Raw genomic sequence first — 24,858 nt, 5'->3', positions numbered from 1 at the left:
AAAAGCTTAAATAGCGTATTACAGCATATTTTAAATTGGGTAAAGCGTGCAGGATTTGTAAATGGTATTAACGGCTTTTATAACACACAAAGGGAAGCTTTTGTTAAAGCCAACGGTGAAAGAATAGCGCTTTATTATTTCCACAATATATTGATTTTACTATAAGGGATAATGGTTAGTCGGTTAAGCAGTTCCAATTTTTTGCGGACTATAGAGATTTATCAATTTTTCAAAAGCATTATTTGGGCGCAATAAACACAATCGATAACGTCGCAAATTATTCGGGCATGGATATTAGGCGTAATTTTACTGAAGATTTCCGATTAGCAAAAATGAATTGGGAAAACGACCTAATTTGGCAATTTCCGGCACGGGAACTCGACTAATTAAAACGAAATGGAAACTATGTACGATTAACAAAATAAATTTTTATATATACCATTTTTATTAACCGCGGGGGCTGCACAAAGGAATTCGAATAATATACAGCTTACCGCAAATAAACGTATAACAATCGTCGAAAATTTATGCGACGAAGATTGCAAAAATACCAACGATTTGCAACTAATTAAAGCGATTGGCGCCGGGACCACTTTCCTCTCATAATTCACATAATACCCGGACGCCAACGGTTATTTTAAAACCTAGGTCGAAAAAAAACTTTCCGAAATCTAACAAGCTTTTTAACACTGGAAAATTTTATTGTTTTTCGGACAGGGGATTATCGGGTCGCATACCAGTTTTAACTAGAGCCTAAAAACGGTATTTGTCCTGTAAAATCCTGCAATTAAAAAATTGAAAGGTAATTGCAAAACGTAATATACCAATAACAAATACAACTATCTTAAAACACGTTGCTAACTTTTTATATTAATATTAAACCTTTATATTTCGCAAAAGTGGTAGCATATATATTGTTATTATAAAAAGTATTTAAAAACTAACCATAATTTCGCTAAATTTTGTTTCCTGTGCAACCACTGGGTTACGGATAAGCAAAAATGGGAATACCATTGCCAAAAATATATTAACCACGAAAATATACCATTTCGGTGTAATTTTATTGTTTTCCGTTACGTTTATGCGTGTGCTGGATATTATCTTATTTATTTAAGCAGGACAGATTTTCCTGCAAACGAGCGGATGAAAATATATATAAATTTAAAAATTTAGCGATTGCATATTTCGGAATGCGTTATTAATTATGTAAAAACTGGACCCAATTTTAACAGTTTCCAATACCCACATCCAAACTGTTTTGTTTTGGTAAATTCGACGGAAAATTTTTGGTATTATTTTAAGGATATTTACAGCGTCGACAATGCTTTATTAAAAAGACGTACGTTTAATTTTAAAAGGAGCACATATAACCGAGTTGGATTAATCCGTTTTGTTAAAAAACGCAAAATAATAGCAGTTTCAAATCCAGCAATTGCTGCGGCACCAATATCCGAATAAATAGCTGCTATTATATTTACTATTTTATACTTTTACAATCCTAAACGTTCCAATTTTAATATAATTTAACAGGATTCCGTTTACGTTTATTACGTCGTTTAATTCCAGCGCTGGTAAATTTATTTAACCCAGTTAAATCGAACGATGTTCGACCTCCTCGACGGTTACGAGTTTTTTAAAGGATTCCTATATTTTCCAGAACAACGGTAATTTACCTGGATACGTTCCAGTTTTTAAAGATTTAAGATATTTAGGGTTATGGAAATTATATTTTATTTTATTTAATACCCCCAATATAGGTTTTAACGGCAAATTTATAAAACTAATAAACCCTCCGCTTGCCGAAACACCCGTCGCAGCCTTTAAATTTAAACCCCTTAATAATTTTTATTTGTTTAACAAAGGTAAAAATAAAATAACGGTCCCATTGTTACAAAAAATACCAATTAAAATTTCCTTAAATTAATTGGACCAAAAACCAATTGCACTCGATGCAACAAAAAACATATGGGAAATTGAAATTTTTCTCGCAAAATGGGGTTTAAACAAAAAGTTTAAATATTTTATTAAATGGAAGGGGTTCCCAAATAAAAATAACACGTGGGAACCACAAATATATGTCAGCGAAAATTTTATCAAAAACTTCGAATTAATATTCGAAGGAAATTATGCAAAAATGCAATTATTTAATAAAAGAAACTTAGGTGGAAATTTTAAGTATTTGGTAAAATGGAAGGGTCGACCAAAATGCGAAAGGTTATGGGAAAAGGCCAAAACGTTAAATAGCGCACGGGTTCGGGAGTACGAAATAAAGGTAAAAGATTTATAAGCAGTTAGCAAACCAATAAACTAAATAGCCAATTAGGGTTTTTTGGTAAATTAGTCTTAAAATTCCATATGCACCAAATTGCGTAAAAGTAATGCCAACAAACCGCAAAAACAAATTACCAAACACGGCGGTATACATATATAATACCCCGATAGGGTGTAAAATTACCTATTAATACGTTTTGGATTGGGTGCCAAACGTACCAAAAACGGAATTTGCTAAAGTATAAAAGGTTTTTTACCAAATTACGAGTAAAAATGTAAATATTAAGGCCATAGTAAATATAATACGGAAATTAGTTTATTAGCATTTATCGACGAAAATTCTACTTTAAGGAGAGGAAAGGAAAGGAAATATATTAAATTAAATTGCTAAATTTGACGCGACGCGGATAAAAGGTGGGTCGTTGGTTAGGGTTAGGGTTTAATAAATTCAGGATCCAAATATTTTAGTAAATAAACCCCAAAACGGTTAAATTACCGAAATTACACGCCCCCCTGCCCCCAGTGCAACAAAAAGTGGGTTTTTTTGCCCCGAATTAGATAACCCTTTACCAAATAGCTTTTTTTACTTCCAAATTTTGTAAAATAGTTATTTACCATATATGTGTTAATATTTTTAATTATAGCAGGGTTTTTTTATCCGTATAATATAAATACGGCCTATCCACCGGGTTATCAATTCCGCCAATTTTATAATATTGTGCGAATTAATCGGGTACCGGTATAATTATAACTGTTACGACCAGATAAGATGGGTCGGTACCAATGAGGCCAGGCGGGGTCACACCCCTCCTAACGACACTCGACCAAAGAAAGCACCGACCGACAGGAAATAAAATAATATAAGAGATTACGTAACCCCACGTAATCGCCAAAAAAACGATATAATTAATATATCACATATTAATCATAGCAAAACAAATAATATGCGGGCTATAGGATATATTAAACATATTACACCCAGGACAACGGACTATATAGGATACGCTTATTACCATGTAAATAAATTCGATTTTAAAATTGTTTAGCAGCAATTAAACTCTAATTAACCTTAATACTTATTTAAAAACGATTATAATTTTACCCCAATTATTAAAAACCCCAATTACCCAGTTAAAACGCTCAATTGCTTTAACCCACTATATTTTACCCTAAAAACAGGTTACCCGATACCTTAATCGTAACATTTTAATTGCTCCTATTTAATATTTTGCCTTAAAATATACCGAACAGTATCGCCGAAACAATATTTTCCAATAAAACCACCCCTTAAACCCTTTTTACCACTAACGTTCCGGCCAACGTTAACGCTTTGCGTTAAATGGTTGCGACGCTCCAAACAAAAAATCGACAATTCCAGGAACGAATAACCGAACAAATTAATCGAACCAATAGGAATTATATTAAATACTTTTTACTATTACCTTATAATAACACCCTAGGTACCCTGCAAGGATTCCTTACGGGAACCCGGGCCTATTTTCACTTTAACGAGGACAATTTCGATAATAACGCAAAAAAGGTTATTTACGCAGCTTCGCTATTAAAAGGCGATGCGTTTGCCTGGTTCGAACCAATCCTACGAAATTACTTAAACCAGAATAAGGAAAAAAACCGTAAAATTAAAACCAACCGCATTTTCGACGATTACGAAAATTTCGAAAAATGTTTTAAGGGAGCATTCGGCAACCCAAACGAGGAACGCACAATTAAGCGTAAACTGGTACGCTTTACCCAAACCAAATTAATATCCAAATATACCAGTAAATTTCGATAAATTACCGCTAAATTACCATGGGGCCCCGAAACCCTAATAGCACGCTTGTATACGGGACTTAAAAAAAAAATTAAAAACGAATTTGTTAAAAAAAAACGACCCAATATTTTAACCGAATATATAAAGCTAATAATTAAAATCGATAACCGATTTTACGAACGGAAATTGGAACGACGCGAAAAACGCAGCGTATAGGGGCCAGCCTTGCGATAAACCAACACGGGACGCAAATATTAATACCCTAAACCGTTTCGCCAATATAATATTTCCTACGGAATATATAACGGATTTATAAACCTTAACGCGACCCAATATAAAAAACTTCGCAAAAATCCCAAAAATGGTAAATGCTTTAAATGCGAAAAACTAGGATATATAACCAAATTTTGTCCCCAAAGCACTCCGGACTTACACCCCGATTCCAAAAAACCATAAAAATTAAATACCACCACCCACCAACAAATACCATCGGATTAACACAATTTAAAAAATTGGACCATATATTACGACGATAATTATATAATCCACAATAGCGCGAAAATGGACGCAAAATAATACCCGCAAAAACCTAAAAGTATTCGGACCCTAATAATAGGAAACCGTGTATTTATTAAAACCTTAACCACCGGTATAATTACGTAAACAAAACGCCAAATTACCCGAACCTACGGAATTAAATACCTTAAAAAAATTAGAACCAAAACCATTGGAATAAACCCACCGCATCCGGATAATCCAACAAACCCCAACGGACGAATTTAATAACGAATTAAAAAACGAATTTAGCGAAAAAAAAACTATATCTTCAAACCCATACAATGCAGCAAAGGAAAACAACCCCTATATATATAAGAAAAAATTTATTAATTTATACCGAAACGACCAATTAGTGCAATTTCCCGGAATATTATTTCAAATACAAATATAAAACCCTATAGGATTAATCGATCCAACCTTCGGAAACCACCCAATTTTAAATACCAAATATCCCAAACACACAAAAATTTTTTAAATAAAATGTTTTTAAAATAACTGCGGATTGCATTTTAACAGAAAAATAATCCACGTTTTTTTCCCACGACGACGCAAAACAATAAGTATCCACGAAATATATACCACCATTAAATTACCCAATTGGGAAATTAAAATAAAATTTAATATTAAACCAGCGGTAATTTTCACCCCTTGTAACGACTACCCCATAACATGCTATAACCAAAAATAATTCCCATAATACGAATATACCCGAAATATTTGCAAAATATATATATTAACCAAAGCACAGGTATAGCACGAAACGAAATTACGATAACCAGGACCCGTACCCATAATTAAAATTGTGTGGAACCCCAACGTTAAAAACAACGAAATACCCACAAACGCACGAAAAACGCCTGCACCAACAGGGTACCGATTTAATAAAATTAACGTTAAAAACAACTATACGCCCCGAAACAAAAAAAATAAAGACCCACGACGCGAATCCAGTAAACTAAAAAACTAGGACAACCAAACGGTATAAAACACCAAACGGTAGTAACAAAAACGGAATAAAAAACCCTAAACGCCACGCAAACCACGAAAACAGTACACGAACACATATTCCTAAATATACAATTAAATAAAAAACCTATACGAACGCTCTTTAATAACGGAATATAAAACAATTACATTTTTCCAAAAATCGTAAAAAAACGACGAATATTTTGGCGATAAAAGGAAAAACCATATCGACTATAAACCGTAAAAAAAAAGCAGTTTTATACGGGAACGGCATTATCGAAATAAAAACCGTACACCTTTGGATAGAAAACTATGGACGAAAAAAACAAATTACCTTAGATATTACGGAAATAGGGAATAAAAACATAATTTTAGGAATTCCCTGGTTTAAAAAAAGCAACCCCCGGATAAATTGGATTACAAACCAAATTTAATAGGAAAAACACCTAATTATTAAACGATTTCCAGCATAATAGGGTTTATACAGGAAATATAGGGCACGGAAAAATTAAATAAAACAAATGGCGTACCTATAGGAAGGACGACCGACCCCGGAACCAATATTGGAAAAAAAACGACTATTTACAGGTTAAAACCGATCCAATTATACAATACAAACTACGAAAAAATAAACCAAAAACGGCAAAATCCCAAAAAAATACTAAAATTATATACGATTATTTAACCAAAAATTCGAAACAGGATTACCCGAATATAATCCGTTCGACCACGAAATATTATTAAAAAAAAAACCCAACCAAAATTCCATAAAATATACGGTCTAAATCCGACACAAATGGAGGCTTTAAACGAATACTTCGCGGAAAACCTCAAAAAAGGCTATATTAGACCATCGACATTACCAGCAAAATACCCAATCCTTTTCGTACCAAAAAAAAACGGAAAATTACGATTATGCGTGGACTACCGACAATTAAACGATATTATAATAAAAAATTGCTACCCGTTCCCACTAATAGGAGAATTTCGAAACATGTTTTACTAAATATAATGGTTTACGATATTAAATTTTAAAAAAGCATACAATTTAATCCGTATAAAAAAAGGCGAAAAATGGAAAACAGCATTTCGCACCAAACGAGGATATTATAAGTACCTAATAATACCTTTCGGTTTTACCAACGCCCCCGCAACTTTTTAAACCATAATTAACCACGTTTTTAAGGAATACCTAAATATTTTTATCGTTATTTACCTGGACAATATCCTTATTTTTTCCAAAACGTTGGAAAAACACAAAAAATACGTCCACACAATTTTACAAAAGCTACAAAACGCTAAACTTTTAATTAAACCCGAAAAATGCATTTTTTACAGCAAACAAATTAATTTTTTAAAATACATTATCGCCTTTGGAAAAATTAGCATGGAAAAATCAAAAATCCAGACAGTAAAGGAATGGTTCCAACCATAAAACGTAAAAAACGTTCGGGCATTCCTTGGATTCGTAAATTTTTACAAAAAATTTATTAAAGGTTACGGCGCGATCGCCACCCTATTGACCAATATAACCAAAAAAAACCTAAAATTCCAATGGACGGAACAAATACAACAAACTTTCGAACAGCTACGAAATGCAGTAACACAAAAACCGATTTTTAAAATACTAAACCCAACGAAACCTTTTAAAATCGAAACCGACGCATCCGATTACGCAATCGGAGGATAATTTAACCAACGAAACGAAAAAGGACGCCTGCACCTTTACGCCTTTTTTTCACAAAAATTATATGGATTAAAATTTAATTACCAAATCCACGATAAAAAATTTATAACTATTATCCGAGCATTTGAAAAATAGAAACCATAATTATCCGGAATTAAATACGAAATATTAATTTACACGGACCACAAAAACCTAACCCATTTTACCATTAGCAAAATATTAAACAAACGACAAATTAAATAAGCAAAATTCCTATTAAAATTCCATTTTAAAATTATTTACCGAAAAGGAATAAAAAATAGTAAAGCCGACGCCTTCAGCAAAAAACCAAATTATAAAAATATAATACCCGAGGAAATACGGAAAATTTTTACGGTAAACGATAACGGAAACTTTTTACCAGTTCACCGAAATCTTATAACGACCAATACGGTAATTATACCAGAAAAAATACGGAAAATCCACGAAAACAAAGTTTACGGACACTAAGGGATTTCCAAAACATGGAAACGGCTAAAACAGCACCATAATTTCAAAAAAACACGATAAAAAATACGAAAAACCATTAAAAACTGCGAATTTTGCGCAAAAAGCAAATCCGCCAAACACAAACCTTACGGGTTTTTACAACCTTTACCAACCCCTAACAAGGCCTGGTAAACCATTACAATGGATTTTATCGTTAAATTACCACTTTCCGAAAAACCATTTATTAAATCTAAATATAACAGCATATTAATTATAATGGATAAACTTATTAAATACGCCTATTTCCTACCCTATAAGGAAAATAATAACGCCGAAAAAATCGCTTACACATTCCTACGAATAATTATTAGCAACCACGGATTTCCAAAAAACATTATTACGGATAAAAATAAATTTTTTACATCAAAATTTTGGAAATTTTTAATGGAACAGCTAAAAACCGACCACAAATTATTTACAACATTCCACCCACAAACAAATGGACAAACAAAACGAGCAAACCAAATATTAAAACAATATTTAAAATATTATATAAATTATAAATAGGATAATTGGGTACGGTTATTACCCATAATACAATTCGCATATAACAATTTAAAAAATAAAAATACCAAAATAACCCCGTTTTATACCAATTACGGATTTAACCCTACGGTATATAAAAAACCAAAAACCACGATTACGGCCCCACGAACCGATAAACAAGCAAACGAATTACGAAAATTCCACCAAAAACTCCAACAGGAATTGGAATTCGTACGAAGAAAAATAACCAAATACGCCAACCAGCATCGGATAAAAAAACCATCCTTCCAAAAAGGAAATAGCGTTTACTTTATTCGACGTAATATTAAAATATAACGACCAAATAGCAAATTTAATTATAAAAAATTTGGACTTTTTAAAATCGATAAAAAAATCAGCAAAACCAATTACAAACTATTATTATTAGGAACTATAAAAATCCACCTAACGTTCCACGTATTACTATTAAAACCAGCACTACCCGGCACCAATACACAAAAAACAATCGAGATCGACGAAAAAAAAACATACGACGTCGAACGAATACTGGATTATAAACGCAACCACGGTAAAATAAAATATTTTATTAAATGGGAAAACTACGGGTACGAAAAAAACATTTGGGAACCCTTTAACCACCTCCAAAATTACCAGGAACTACTCCGTTAATATTACCAGGAATTGGATTTACGAGCAAATTAACTAAAAAAAAAGGACGACCTAAAAAAATATTACCTACCATTCCCAAAAACTAAAAGTCGACCAAAATTCGAAACCATACCACCAAACGAATTTATAAAAAAACGATTAACATACATTAACAAACCAAAATATACGGATAAAATAATTTACCGACCGAATATTGCGCAAAAATATTTATTTTATCCAATAAAAAAGGATTTAAAAAACCTATTGGGAAAAACGAATCCCAAACGAAATTGGAATCCGGAAAAAACGACTCCAAAAACATTTTAGGAAAAATTTCGGTTAATCGCCGCCGTTTTTCCTGCTCCGCCTTTTCGCGTTCCACCCGATCCAACTTTTTCAGGCTATCGATACCGCGACGAACCGCCTTTATTATTTTTCAAACCATATTTTCTTTTATTTACGCAATCGAAGAACTTTTTCCTCCGCCGCCTCCAATTTAGATTTAAATTTTGAATATTAGGCCGCGATCCTATGCAGCTGTTTTCGGGAGATACCTATAATATCGCATCGCGAGCGACCCAGGCGAATATATTCGACACAACGAGAGGAATCCCGAGGCGATACAGCGCATTTCGCGATCCCCTGCGACTGGACATGGCGTAAAAAGGTTAGCAAAAAAGGAATATGGAAGCAGAAACAAGGATTAAAAAAGTATAAACTATTTAAAAACCAAAGGGATTTGGCCAAAGAAAGGGAAACCTAATATTACGACCAAACAAAATGGGTCGGTACCAATAAGGCCAGGCGGGGTTACACCCCTTTTAACGACACTCGACCAAAGAAAGCACCGACCGATAGGAAATAAAATAATATAAAAGATCACGTAACCCCACGTGATCGCCAAAAAAACGATATAATTAATATATCATATATTAATTATAGCAGAACAAATAATATGCGGGCTATGGGACATATTAAGCATATTATACCCAGGACAACGGACTATATAGGATACGCTTATTACTATGTAAATAGATTCGATTTTAGGATTGCTTAGCAGCAATTAAACTCTAGTTAACCTCAATATTTACTTGAAAACGATTATAATTTCACCCCAATTATTGAGAACCCCAATTACCCAGTCAAGACGCTCAGTTGCTTCAACCCACTGTACTTTACCCTAAGAACAGGTTACCCGATACCTTGATCGTAACAATAACCTAATCAGGCGCTGCCCGTTTAACGGAAATGGAAATCCACTAAATTACGTTAATAATATTGGCAGGAAATTTAAAAACTAATTATTATATTGTAAAACGGTATTTTAAAAAGATTTATAGGTTGGGATCCGTACAATTCCACAAGTACGTATAACTAATAAGGTCTGGGGCGGAGGATCCGACGCGGCGCGGTCGGGTAATTATTAGCGGTGCACGGACCGCAATCGGAGGATTAATAATAAGGCACGGGCCGCGCGCAGAGTTTTTACCCAATGGTGAAACACCAACGTATTGTCGCCAAATTGTTACAATTAAGGTTTTGCACTTATTCCGCTATATTTTATTGGTTTAATTTTCTAGGGTTAAAATCTATTAATAAATTTGCAGGTATTCGTCATAACGACATTTTATTTTCCACTGTAATTATATTTGAAAAGTGCAACAGTACCGACGATGTAAATGTAAGTTCAATTCGACCAGTTTTTCACCTGACTGCTTATTTTGAATGGACTTTTGCATGCCGCGTAAAAGACTTTCGACTGGCTGCACACGATGATTCTATGCACTGGGAATTTCTTAGTACCACAGATTAGCACAAAATCGGTGAAAACTTCTTTTTCACGAGCCCTATAAAAGTTAATTAATAATTTTGGGTTAATAATGCTAAAGCTTGTAAAAACTCAAAAAACCACCTATTTCGATACCAATTTTCCTATTAATTCCTTAAATATGTTTATTAGGACCAATATTCTACTGGCGGAACTGGGCGTGCTTTTACAATAGCTAACGGACTGTGGGAAAACCACGCAGCGTATTAAATGGTAGCTTCGACAGTCGAAAGCGGCTAACCTTAAAGATCGGCTGCATAATGCAATAGGGAGGATCGTCCAAGTTCTCGTAACGGTTAACATATAATCCCTTCAAAATCTCACTCTTGCAAATTCTCAAATTCCGTGGAAAATATTAGTTTAATAATATTCCTTGCTCGTTTTACAGGGTTTCGTCGTCCAAAATCGAGCTGGAGCTTCAGGATATCCTTTTCCATGGTTGTACAACGTTACATTCGGTAAATAAGTACGCCAATAAAACTCGTTTTTCTTTTAATTCGATCCAAACGGCTATGGAAAATATTCAAATTATAACCGAGGCCAACAATCGTTTTCCTAAATACTTGAAAAACAGGCATCTTGGTTAATGGCCCGTAACAGAGCATTTTCCCTAACCTCTACATATGGAGGGCCTCCTGCATAATGGCAGCATATTTAATTAAAGAAAAATGATTTTCACTTTACTAATAACGCGCTGTTTGGGCTGTAAACGATTGACAAAATGCAACTGTCTACGTTTCGGCACTGTTGTGGATTGCTAATTAACCTTACCTTAACGTAGTTTTTACTGGGTGTTAATATAGGTAACGGGGTTTGCCTCCACATTCACGAAAATAAAGCTAATTAATAATAAGGAGCAACCCTATAGAAACTTTAATAATACTTTGCAAAATTTAAATAGTAAATACGGTTAGGGTGGAACTTTTATGGTTTTTGCATAAAAATCCCATTATATTAGTTAATTAATACTTGTTTATCATTTTTTCCTCTAAATATATATTAAACAAGAATTAGAATTTTCCTAATATTATATATATATATATATATAATTTCGATAAAAATAACAAAAATCAAATAATTAGGTGTAAAAATGCAAATATATTTTACACAAACTTCCAGTAAATTTTGGTAAACGGTTGTTATTTTACCATTCGAAATGGATTCGATTGCAAGTTTTTTAGGAAGCAGCATTTCCCGTTAATCCTTAAATCGTACAGCCTCGGTATGCAAAAGCTTTCATTGGAGCTGTGATTCCTTTTTAAAAGGAATTCCTCTTTCAATCTGCGTTTGGCATCGTTACGCACACGCTTTATCATCCGTGCCACACGGGATTTCTACATTGTTATACACCGTTTTCCCGGTATAAATCCGGAAAACGCCAATTGGGATATAAATTGCCATAATAATGGCGGGTTTGGACGTCGTCCCAATAATTTCAAAAAATAATATAAATATAAACGGCAGGTTGGTTTGCTATTACCAATATATTTGTAACCATTCCAGCATTTTCGAGGACTTTTAATGCTGCTTCTAATTAGAGCAAAATGCACTTAAATTTCGGTATGGATAATAAGGTTTAATGCAGGCGTCGTAGTTTTTGCTATAAATTCGTTAATCGATGTAAACTGCTTTACAAAAGCTTTAGGCTAAAAATGGAACCGCTCCGTCAATTAAAGGCCTGTTGCATAATCAGCAGCATATTAGGTAAAGAAGCGAATTTTATTGCCAGGTATTTTAAAAGCCTGCGATTGGTGGTCCATACCCGACCAAATACGATGCGGGAGGCCTATTACCCTCCTATTATTTAATTTAATAATTTTGGCTTCGGGCGATCCAGCTATAAACTAATATTCGAAATGCAAAAAATTTACCACCAGTTGTTAATAAAGTCAGTCGAGGCATTTGCCAAAGCTGTGTGGGATAAAACCCGTGACTGTGGAAAATATTGGGGGTAATTAACCTTACTGGGTTTGTTTATGCAATTTTTCAAATGGTTATAATATGTTAATATAGCCCATAAAATACCCAAGCCATTCTGCGCCACTTACCCCTACCCCACTCAGAACCGCGTCCATTACAATGCAGGAGGCCATCCATTACCGGGCACATTATTTATTGCCCAGCAAAATACGGGTCCGGACGGTATCGTCCGACTTGTTACCACCCGCTGGGCTTTACAACCGCATACCTTTGCGTGTGGAAAAAAATCACGTTAAACAGGGTTTATTACCGAAATAATTAATTGCGGCACCGTGGTAATTTAAGTTTAATCCATCGCGTCGGAATTGCAATAAATTGGAAATGCTTACGAAGGTTAAGGTAATTTTTTTTATTTGGACGATTTTGTGGGTGAAAAAAATCATTTTTGGTGTAAAAGGCGAACCATTTTAAGGTGGAACCACTAAGGGGGTGCTCCGCCAGTCGGATTTTCTCAATCTTTTCCGGGCTATATTGGCTGCATATTACCGGCGGATTGTTGGAAAATTGGCCACTAAGGTGCATATTCGTCGCAAATTAAACAAACCCCGCTCCAATACAAAGCTTTATTTAAAAAATCACCGATTTTGTATAAAAAACTTTTCGTCAAAAATTTAAAGGGAGGTTGTAAAGGATGTAATTGGCGCTCCATCACCTTTTAAAAGCCGGTAAACCCACTATATTTTGTAAATGTAAACTACCGCCGGCATATTCCATCGGATTATGTAATAAATATAAATATAAGTACAGGTCAAATAACGAAAGATAATGATTAACCCTTACGACGCCCATCGCGCAATGGAAAGGGTATTATATGCAAATGCAAAAGTAAATTAATTCCCAATTTGGATATTACCTCCAAAAACCCTCGCACATTTTCCATTCCCAACAATTCCTTATAATTACGAGCGAAGGCTCCTACAACTGCAGTTTTTAGTGCTAGTAATCCCATTTCGTAACTTTCTCTGGCCGTTTTAAAGAAATTTTCGCTGTTATAATACTCGTCCATTGCGTCGTTAAATTTTTTATACGTAAAAGCTTTGATTTTATCGAGGTAATATTTGTTTGCAAGCACATGGACCTTAATATAAATATCAAATTTTAAACAATTTTGTAAAATGATCGGTGGACTAGGGATTTCGTCGCGGTTTTTATTTGTTTATATGTTTTAGGAAACGTTGTAATCTTTATAGTAGAAAAAATTAATCATCAATTGGACGGTTCGAGGGTTATCTTCTTAAATATTAATCCTACTTTCCTCTACCTCCTAAGATTAGTTAGTAATTGAACGGATTTGGAGCTTTGAAATCAATACTTTAAACTTACGACATATTTTGAAAAAATAATCGGACTAAGGGCATATAACTGCTTTATACACCGGGTAATCCCTTCCGTCACAGGATATTGTGAAATCCGAATAATTTCCATAAAAGTAAAACCTGGTATAAAATTCAATTAACCTCGTTAAAATTTCGGGAGTAACAAAAAACATACCAATGGCAAAGCTATAAACCCTTGGATTCATATATTATACTAAATTGAATTAATAAATTAACGGTTTGTATTCCCATTGTTTTACCCTCCACAGGTGTTGGCCGTACGGGCTTTTGGGGTAAAAAAAGCTTTGGGAACGCAACCTGGGCGTAATAGGAAAATTTGAATATCCTGTTTTTCAATAATAATCGCAAAATAGTAATCAAACGTTTAATCGAAAAAAACGACACCGAAAGGTTTTTTTTGTGGACAAAGAATGCAATAAGTTTTCGCTGGCGCAATTCGTAATAATTATCCCTTAAAAAAACGTCTTTGCAAAATTTGCTGCGATAAACAATAATTCTTTCGAATTTGGAGGGCTTTTGGTACACGGTGCGATACTAATTTGTTTTACGTATTATATTTGCCTAATGGTATGGAAACGTCCTGGACTTTTTAATATCGAAATAGCTGCCGGTCGGTTTTATTATAATTTATACGTAATTGCAGTTCCTATTAAGGTGTTTTCATTAGCGGTTAAATCGATAATGCTGGCGAATTGGGCTATTGCAAACGCACGGCCCCGCCCAAAAAAATCCCATTATTATTATACGACGCTAAACCCCGCGGCTAATTGCCCCAGGCCCTTAAATCGGATTGCGCTGGTACTCCAAACCACGAAATGAAAAACCTCCTGTATAACCGAAAAACGTAAACGACAAAGCTGTTTTAAACCGTTTTCAACTATTGCGTATAAATACTGGAACAATCCAACCCCCACCAAACCTCGTTATATTAAAATTGGGTTTAGGGTTCCGCCAAGGAGTAGCAAATCCCATATTGTGGGAAAGCGGCAATTAATGCGAATAGCTGTTTTAAAACGGCAAATTCGAGCGATACCGCCGAACTGCGGTTGGGTGTTTGGCAAAAATCCAGTTTAACCTGCTAGGGAAATTAAAGTTTTAAAAATTAAATATGGAGCCCGTTTTAAATACGGACGGGTTCGATTTCCTACCAGCAATCCATATCGTCGGGCACGATTGGAAATTTGCAATTATAACCAAAAATCGCGACGACCAACGCGCGAAACTATGGACCGATTACCTTATAGGCAGCACCAGCAGCACTTTATATATTTACCGCATTATTTGGGCCATCCGTCGTTTTGAGCGTTATGCTGCGGAGCGGTACTGGCTATGGTTTTAATAATATATTTGGGGTTACCGATAGCATTAAAAACGGATTCGTATTACGCAGCGCAAAAGCTGGAACAAACTCGGATTAAAGGGGAAGGGTCCGCTAAAATAATCTTATTCGCTTTTGCGCTATTGCCCAACGCCCTCCAAATATCCATCAACGCGTTACAGTCCATTTTTTCAACCATTTACTAATTATTTTGCACATTTTATTTTAACTGGTTTTTAAAAACCTGCTAGCGGAGCTCGCATTAGTTTCCTTTTCGCCTCGAATTACACATCAGATATCGTTTATAAATTGTTAAATACAAACCAGAATTAAATTATTTTTTTTTCGTTTTATTTAATATTTGGGAAATGCCCGCAGAAAATAAAAACCTATCCCTTTAACAGCTTAGCTGGGACCGCCACGCCTCCCTTGTTTCGCAGCTCATTAACATAGAGAGCAAAAACCACCAGACAGAGCACAGAAAGCTTCTATCCTTTGTCGGCACTTCCCTTAACCCACTGAACTTCAGACATGAACCTCGCCTGAAGCTGGGCATCGTCAAATCGGCAACGATTATCAGTCACTTGCTCTACTGTACAGCTAGGCAGCACGTCTATACAACTATGCGCAAGACGTACCAACTGTTCTAGTCTACCACTAACGAGACAGACCGATCCTGCAAGGTCATTATTAACCTGCCCCAACAGGTCCAACAGAATACCGCCTTCCACGGCTGAAGACGTTATGATCCTTTTTTGGTGGAAGCTAGTAACTTCATATTTGACTAGAGATTCAAAATCCCAAAAAATGGTATTAATCGCAAAATTATTTGCTCAAGTAACGCGTTGATACATATAGGGTTGTGGTGTCAATCAAGGTAGCTGGAAGTGACCGGTTGGGGGATGGGGCCGACTTATATAGATTAGTTTGATGCAGGCAAAAAGGAAAAAGAAAAGAACAACACGTCGCGTGAAACAAAATCGAGGGGCGTCTGCTGATAATGATGTCTGGTGACTAATTGCGACGAGGCATCTTGATCAGCTGGACGGCTCGCTGGATAAAAAAACGGCCGAATCTCGTCTTTTTCTCTCCACTTTCACTCCGGGGTTGGCTTCGCGTGTTGATTTCCGCATCACCCTCTTGCGTGTGTCCTCAGTCGCAGCCTCCTCGAAATCGGCAGGCAATATCACATAGCCACAAGAAACAAGTTCCGACGCTCCATCCTCCTCGATTGCGAGAAAAGCCGGCCACACAACCTTGGCCAAGGTTTCATTCAATATAGTCGACGTTTTCGTGTCCTGGTACCTGTGCTGATGTTGCTTGTCCTCCTTTTGACGCTGTGTAGGTTTTGCCCCCTTGGTTGTCTGGGCTGCTAAATCTGGAATAATCGGCAACCGCTTCCAGTCGTCTTCGGATTCCAGGGCAAAGCAAGGCTGAATCCTTTCGTGGAGCGCCTGGACAGCCTCCCAGTTGCCGCACAGGGCGGTTGTGAGTTGGCCCAGCCTCGCTCTGAACTTAACATGCAGGTCAGGCGGCATTAAGCCAGCCACGACCTCGTACACCTCGTTGACAACAGATTTGACACAAGCTTCCTGGTTCTTCCTTTGCAGGTCAGGTAGCACCTTGAGTAGCACGGCCCGAACAAGCGCTCCCTGGAGGGCGTCTTTCGTATGTAGAGTTTCCAGCACCTCCTCGACGTCGAGGTTCAAGAAGAGGTGATTTGACCGAAAAACGTGCGTAGTCAGGGTCCTGGAATAGATGGTCAAGCCCGCAACGACCCGCATCTTCTTTGCGGGGGCTACATTTGAGGCTGGAAGCGGGAACGCATAATGTATAGCCACATGGCCCCTGGTACGCTCCCAGGATTTTGAATCCTCAAGGCAGTTCTTGTCCAGGTCGACCTCTAGGAACTCGTTGAACAGCGCATAGGCGTCATTGAAAAGAGAGCCGAGCATTTGAGAGCTGGTCAAAAAATGTTAGCGTTTCTTCCATAAGCGATTAACGCTGGTCGTAATGACACCTACATATCCCCTTTCTTACGTTCGAGCGATGTTAGTGTTGCCGTATAGGATTTGAACACCGCAAGGTGATCCTCAATCGCTTTCAAAGCCTCCGACTTGGTACCTAGTTGGCTGGTGACCGACTCCAAGTTGTTCGTTACTGTAACGACCTTCTTCTTCATTACTTCTAATTTCTCGCTTTGTTTCTGAATGACGGCTTTCTGGTTTGCGATGGAATCCTCTTGCTTCTTGCCGTCGACAGCCATTTGCTCCAACTTTTTCTCAAGTGAATCGATCCTGGATTCCAGTTTCGCCTTTATGACCTGCTCCGACTTGAGCTTTTCGTCAGTTGCTGCCTTGTCCTCTAGGACTTGTCTGTGCTGCACGTTCTGCTCCACGATCCTGTTGCTCAGCCTTTCCTCTTTGGCTTTTGTCTCCACCTTTAGTTGGGTGAGTTCCTCCAAGTTCTTCTTGTATGCAGTTTTGGTGCCGCTAAGGTCATCTTGCAGGGCATCGTAGTCCTTTAGAATGATGGCTAGCTGTTGAAAGCTCTCTTCCTGGCAAAATTGTTTCACCGAAGAAACAAACCGGCGGAGAGTATCTTTAGGATCGGCCGGTGAAGTCATGATCGCAGCAAATGGCCATAAACTTGGGAGTCTGGCAGAGTAAGAACCAGCAAGACTAAATTTGCGACACAACTGCCCGATTTTGATGTAAATATAGCCGTAGGTTCTTCTGCACAAGCAGGGAAGCCACCTACCAGCTCTTTGGAGCCTTGGCTTCCAATGGGAGCTAGATAGGGGCAATCCGATTAAAACGAGGCTGAATAGATCCACTGGCTACAAGAAGAAAGCAAAGAAATAGATGGCAAAAATAAAAACAGTGAAAAAAAGACTGTGCATGCATGGGAAAGCCCAAAGGGGTGATGAGACATTTCAGATCGCCGCTTTTCACGATGCAGCTGGTTTGCCAAGTAAGAACAGCTCGATGTTTGCAGGGCTGTCAATCAAACGATTGGGTGACGAATCTGCAAACGAAACCTTGTATGCATATGTACACACCTGTGACTAGATGCACATAAGTAACCGGGTGTTGTACTGTAGTGAATAATGGCTGTGTTGCTGTTTTCTACACAACCTGCTCGTAATTGACCCGGCCCGATTGAATAGAGGTAGTGGAACAGACCCAACGCTCTCGACGACCGACGATCAGCAACTTTCATTTGTTTCGGCCCCGCTCGCGCCCAGGTGCTAGCGATTTTTGGGATTGAAAGTAACTCACCGGGCGACATCTTCCCTTGTTTGCTAACTTCATCTTCATCACAATCCAATGGATCCCCGCCCATGCCGACATCCCTACGAGACAAGGGTTGTCTCCGAGGTTCGCTGTCTCGCCTGGTCCTCTATGACTACGTCACCGGAACTGCCACGCCTGTCGAGATGGTTACTCCCGGCTGCTCCAGGTGCCCCTTGACCTAGGCAAAATAAGTTATGTCGATTTCGTCGCTACTATCATTCTCTGCTCTATCCGCCGACTTATACATTCTCACGTCCTCATTTTCCCTCCTCTCTGCAGGCTCAACAGGATACGAAACAATACAATCCCTCCCGTACTGAGCAACTTATTTCTTGTCTCTCCTCAGACTTAATCTATCCGCCCCCTCCAGCCGCATGCCGATTATCTTGAACGAACGAAAGAGTCGGCTTACGATTTCCTAGTTATGCATGAGGCCTTGCATTTTCCTGGCTTGGAGCTACATCGCAATCCGATTTGAGGGCCTGGGGTGGCAAACTGCGGGGTTCAGCGTCGCATGGTGACAATGGTGTCTTTTAGGGCGGCTGAGAGCTCTAGTCTATGAAGCCTGGCAAAAGATACACCGGCCGCTAAATCGGGTAGAACTGCCCGATAAGTTCCCGTTCAACTGAATAAGTCTTGTAGCGAACGACTCCATTAATTTGCACAAGTCCGTTATTATCGATTTGTACCTCTTATGCAATATGACACGCCTGTCTTTTGCCCGAGGCAAGATGACAAGGTGTCTAACGATTGCTCCATGCGAGAAAAGCTTCTTTGGTAATATCTAATATTATCAATAAAGCACCCGTCGATTGCATTTTGGGCCACCGGATGGATTCCTGCCAAGACTACCATCTCACCATACGGCCGCCAGTCGCAACCAAATGAAGGTCAAGAATAGTTTTGATAGGACACGGTAGGCCTCCAGCAAAATGTCCTGTGTCTGAGCGCTTTGCGTATAAGCTGGTCCTCGAAAAGTAATGGGTTAAGTACCATAAAGTGGGTTCAATAACCCAAAAACTACCATCTCCGCTGGCTCTAATTTCTAGGCGAACACCGTCGTCAAATAACATATTCGGTAGCATCTTCCACAACTCCACTTTCATATTTATTACCGTTTTCTTATTTTATTTACTTTATAATTTTAAATATTTTATTCAAAATGGTTCGTAATATATTTTCCTCTTACCCACAAATAGTTAATTTCCTGTATAAACGAAAATTATTAGGTAAATGAATATATACGTTAACAGAAACGTATCCGTTGTTTACCTTTTTTTTTATATTTATTTGAAAGCTACGGAGCACATATGCAACGGAAACAATAATAAAAAGACACAAGTTTGTAAACCAGTTGGAAGAAAAAACAACCCAAAAAAAACGCGATTCCCAAAGTCCATAAGGGAGTCGGGATCTTTCCAAACGAGCCACAACTTAGGCCCAAATGCAATATTTTGTAAATTTGCGAAAATACAAAAGGCGGAACTGTGGCGACCGCTAATTTAACTACCATTTTTCAACATTTAAGTAAATAATATTTATACGGTAATCTGATTAAACGAATTGTAAAAAAATATCGGGATTCGGCGAATAAACCAAGAATTTATCCCGGTTTTACGCCTTTAGAATCCATGTTTAACAATGCGTAAAGAATAATTTTAACAAATTGTTTAAATGTTTTAGCAAACATTATACCGGGATTTGCCAAAATCGTTTCACTGAACAGTTTTTATAGGAAACTTCGAAACCGATAGGGGCGAAAAGGTATTATAACTACGCCCGGCTATTTTTATTTTTTTTATCGACGGATTAGGCGGCGTATTTTGACTATTTGTGCAATAGGACATTTTTTCGCAATTTTTTACGAATATTCACCCGTTTTTACCTGGTTTCCACCGATAGCAATCATAACCGGCGAATCGAGCTTTACCGTATTATTTTATAATAATGCCCCTATTGGGTTCGACAGTTTGGCATTTTAGTGCGCTTTATTCGAAGCGGTTGTGGATTTCGAAATGTTTGTCCTTTAATATTACGATTAATGGGTGTTAATATTAGGTTACGAAAACCTAATTAGGGAAAAAGTTTAGAAATTCGGTTTTAAAAAAGTCTTTTTATCGTCCAATTTACTTAAAAGATCCCCAAACGTTAACCCTTTACCTGAAATAACAGTTAATATGCACGATGTCAATGGCCTACCAAGGCTTTACGACCAGTAATCGGAGCTTATTACCGCGGTTTTAATTTTCGGTATTCCTTATAACTGGGGCCGGGATTTGCAGGTTATTTTGGATCATTTTTTTGCAAATGATTTTACCGCCCCAAATCCGGTAAACGGTAGTTTAAGAATCGAAAACGGTATTTACGGTTATTTGTCGAAATTATACTTCGAAAGCCTTTTTGTTGGAAAAGCAAAGTTTGAATTTTTATCGCCTTTTAGTGTTAAGGATTTTGTGTGCGCGTTGCAAACCATTTTGCTAAAAAGAACCTGGCAAATTTGATTTGAAGAAACGGAAAGATAATTATAAGTAATTAGTTTTTCAAATAGCTTTATTCCATTGCTTTTTTAATTGAAATTTTGTTCGCCTGTTTCCATTAGTCTCAGTGCTCAGACTAGACCCCCCTGCTTCGCAGTGGGGACCGAGCGTTCCATGTACCTTTCAGCCACATGGTTTTTCGACAAATTATATTGGCCGAAAAAATCGCGTTTGTTCTAGTTTGAAAACATTTTGTCGCATTTCGCCGTTTATGGCGGTATTACCAATAAAATATCCAATGCTGCGATATCGCCAACCACTATTCTCCCCGATATATAAAAAAAAGTTTTTATTATTATATTATATATTTCCGTATATTAACCTTTATTTAATATATTATTTACCCAAACAAAATCCGAATCTAATAAAAAAAAATATATTTCCAATAATATTAATGGATATATCCGAAAAAATATTTTTATCCCCGCAATCTGCAACCCAATACCCTACGTCCGATTTAATTTTATTATTTCCATCAATATTATAATTACTTTCGTTTTTATCGTTATTGCAATTATTATGGCCTAATTTTATATTCGAAAATAAATGGGAATTTAAACCTTCTTTAATCGATTAAAAACAATTACCGAAAAAATTCAAATCCAAAACGGAAATAAACCTTAAAACCAAATTTATTCGCGATATTACCAAATTTTGGCGCGACCGTTACCGAGGCAACAATTTTACGCAATTAATCCACGCTTGGGTAACAGCGGCAAATTTATACGAAATTACCCGATTTACCCTATCGCGAATATTTTTTTTTAAAAAAATTACGAAATTTTTAAATCCGAAAAGGTTTACGCGTTAATGGGGTCGAATACCGTTTTAATAATAAATTTCCTGCGCCTATTAAAGCCGATTTTCTGCGCAGGGAATTACATCAATTAACATAATATTTACGCTTTTTTAACCGGTTTAAATTTACAAATTTCCAATTTTCGGGAATAAAGGATTATTCCGCCAAAAACGTAAGCGATATGGATTGGTTTAAACAAATATTTAACACGTTCACCCAGGAAATCCCGTCCAAAACGACAATATTTTTCAAATTTATATTTTTATTATTATTGCATTCCCGGGGCCACCGCCCATTTTATTCATCGTTACAAATTTTACACGTAATATATCTGCAATTAAATACTTTTTTAATAACCATAAACCCCCCAGCGTTAAAAAATTAACGCGTTATATTAATATTGGCGATTTTAACCCATATATATTCCCCCCAAAAAAGCAATTATTTGTTACGGGTATTCGTTCTATATCTTATAAATAATGGAATTCCACAACGTATTGTAAATACGTTATCCGGGTTTAGAATATGTGTATTTTATAAAATTATTAAACGGTAAACCCAACAATTTGTCGCCGTTGGCCGAATACGTTATTAGCAATATTTATATTTATATTTAACCTTTACCGCGAACAATAATAATAATTTTTTACATCTATATGTATATATATATACTAATATATAAATAAATTTAAAAAAGATCGCTCGTAGCCCAATATTATTTTTCATATATAATAATTTCAACTTTTTGGATAAGGGATAGGATTTTGGATATGGAAAACGTGACCGAATGCAAAATTTAACATCGTGTTTCCTTATATTAACGCCAGGATTTGAACGATATACGTAATCCCAGTGGCACGCCACCGTACCTTTCCGCCAAAAATGGTTACAAACGCCCGCCTTTTAATAATATCCGGATACCTATTACGCAGGCGCTAAATATTATATAATACACCAAATTTATGGTTTTTTATTCCTGAACCGGCCATATACGCCTAAAACAATCCCATAATACCCTACCCTCGCACGAATTACATTAATTTCCTACCTTATCCAGACCCCCGCCATTACCGAAAACGAAAAAAAATACGCAAAAATTATCCAAATCCACGAAGTTTTTTTTAAACGTTTTTTAAACCTATTACCCGACCATTTCGATTATTTTTCCGTCCTGTTTTTCGTTTATGGGGATTAACAAACAACGTGATATATCCGTATTATTTAGGGAATTTATATCGAATTATCCCAACCTTTTGACAAAAAATAATGGATATTACCCGTATTAGCGTTTTACTATATCGAATTTAATTTTATTAACCAATTGTAGCAATATTACGCCTTTACTATATCCATGAATATAATAGGGTTGGGGAAATATAGCTAGTTTTGAAAAAATAAAAAGGAGTTTTACCACGTTTTACGGCTTTTACAAAAAACATTCCGGTCCCGCATTTTATACATTATAATTGCTATTTTAATCCAAAACGGATTATTGGAAAAGGGGTAAATTTTCAAAAACGCTTTGAACAAAGTTTTTACTGATATATTATATATTATATATATTTCCGTGGTAAACCCTGTTTGCGATAATATATTCGCTGGTTATATTAAAGGTTTAATAGGTATTGGATCATAGGATATTGTTAACAATATGGGTTGCTAACAGGGGGTTAGGCATTAGCCTAGGTGCGGCGTGGTGCTAGTTACGCTGTAAAAGCCTGTAATTACAGGGTTTGTATGCACTAAATTCACTAATTTTGGGATTAATAGATTTAATTCATTGGTGGGGGAGATTTTGCTTTATCTCCCTTATATACTCTCCGACATCGAAATGGGGGTCCGCACCCCGTAAAAAGTTCCGGTGCCGCACACGATTTTGCGAAAAACTATTTTGTATACGTTGTTGAAAAAACACTTTTATTTCCATACAAACTATTTCTAAATTCGCATTAATTTGCTAATTTGGTGAAAATTTCAACCCGGTACAGGGTAGCTAATTCGTAAATGCAGGGTGGGTATTAAACCCGGTATAGGGTGAAACCCCATTCGCTAATTTTAAATCGCAATTCCTGCAATATACAAAATATAATAGAAAATTTGACAACCTTAACAACCCCATTTCGGCACTATTTATTATAGCTTATATATAAATAAAAATGGACCCATTATATGCTAAGTAACGCCTATAATTAATCTCCCCTTTTTTTGCTACTATTTACATAAAATCGGAGAAAATAAATATATAAAAAAAATAAAACCCTAAAAAAAAAGATCCCTTTTGTGTCTCAACCCGACTCGAATTCCCGATATAAACCCCTTGGATAATTAAGCCCTTTGTACCGACCTGTAACCCCCGAAATGGACGAACCCCCGAATTGTAAAAAAACCCCCAAAATTGTAACAACCCCCGGATTCGAACCCCCGATTTACATAATATTAACCCACGGAATTAATTATTTAACCAGGTAGCTAATTTGGCTGTTCGCTAGTAATAATCCAAATTAAATATATTATATAGGGTATTTCGAATGCGTAAATCGCCCAAAACACGAGCTTTTTCAATTTTAATTCAATTTTTGGTTTCAATTTTAATTCAATTTTTGGTATAAGGTCGGTATAAATTGCTTATTGATTAACCTATGCAGGGTAAATTCGGGTAATACGGCCGGTATTAGGCTTACAAAAATCCAATATTTGCAAATAAAGGAAATTTAATAGGTAATTAGTTAACGAATTAATTAAATGCCTTATAATTTAGTAGGTGAAAATTAAACTTTTAGGGGTTTAAACCTTATAAATTTTAAAAAAGCCTTATAAATTAAGCGTTAGGGGTTTTATTAGGCCA

The 24,858-nt window shown here is 36.3% G+C and overlaps 4 protein-coding genes across 4 annotated transcripts; 2 read left to right on the top strand and 2 right to left on the bottom strand.

Annotated features, from left to right (window-relative positions):
• Positions 1-396: 396 nt before the first annotated feature.
• Positions 397-1,458, top strand: PpBr36_09551 (uncharacterized protein; the record flags this gene model as incomplete). Its single annotated transcript, XM_029896672.1, has 2 exons — positions 397-407; positions 1,233-1,458. 2 exons carry the CDS (start codon positions 397-399, stop codon positions 1,456-1,458), a joined length of 237 nt encoding a protein of 78 aa, XP_029744463.1.
• Positions 1,459-2,134: 676 nt separating this feature from the next.
• On the top strand, positions 2,135-2,287 carry PpBr36_09550 (uncharacterized protein; the record flags this gene model as incomplete). The annotated part of the gene is made up of 1 exon (XM_029896671.1): positions 2,135-2,287. The coding sequence occupies one exon, from the start codon at positions 2,135-2,137 to the stop codon at positions 2,285-2,287; it is 153 nt and encodes a 50-aa protein (XP_029744464.1).
• An 11,208-nt stretch (positions 2,288-13,495) lies between these two features.
• Positions 13,496-14,054, bottom strand: PpBr36_09549 (uncharacterized protein; the record flags this gene model as incomplete). The annotated part of the gene is made up of 2 exons (XM_029896670.1): positions 13,496-13,853; positions 14,050-14,054. The coding sequence occupies 2 exons, from the start codon at positions 14,052-14,054 to the stop codon at positions 13,496-13,498; spliced, it is 363 nt and encodes a 120-aa protein (XP_029744714.1).
• A 2,364-nt stretch (positions 14,055-16,418) lies between these two features.
• PpBr36_09548 (uncharacterized protein) lies at positions 16,419-18,007 on the bottom strand (the record flags this gene model as incomplete). Its single annotated transcript, XM_029896669.1, has 2 exons — positions 16,419-17,343; positions 17,406-18,007. 2 exons carry the CDS (start codon positions 18,005-18,007, stop codon positions 16,419-16,421), a joined length of 1,527 nt encoding a protein of 508 aa, XP_029744932.1.
• Positions 18,008-24,858: the final 6,851 nt, after the last annotated feature.

The sequence above is a fragment of the Pyricularia pennisetigena genome (genome assembly GCF_004337985.1).
Source record: "Pyricularia pennisetigena strain Br36 chromosome 7 map unlocalized Pyricularia_pennisetigena_Br36_Scf_8, whole genome shotgun sequence".
NCBI lineage: Eukaryota > Fungi > Ascomycota > Sordariomycetes > Magnaporthales > Pyriculariaceae > Pyricularia > Pyricularia pennisetigena.
This window is presented reverse-complemented; position numbering and strand designations above follow the sequence as displayed.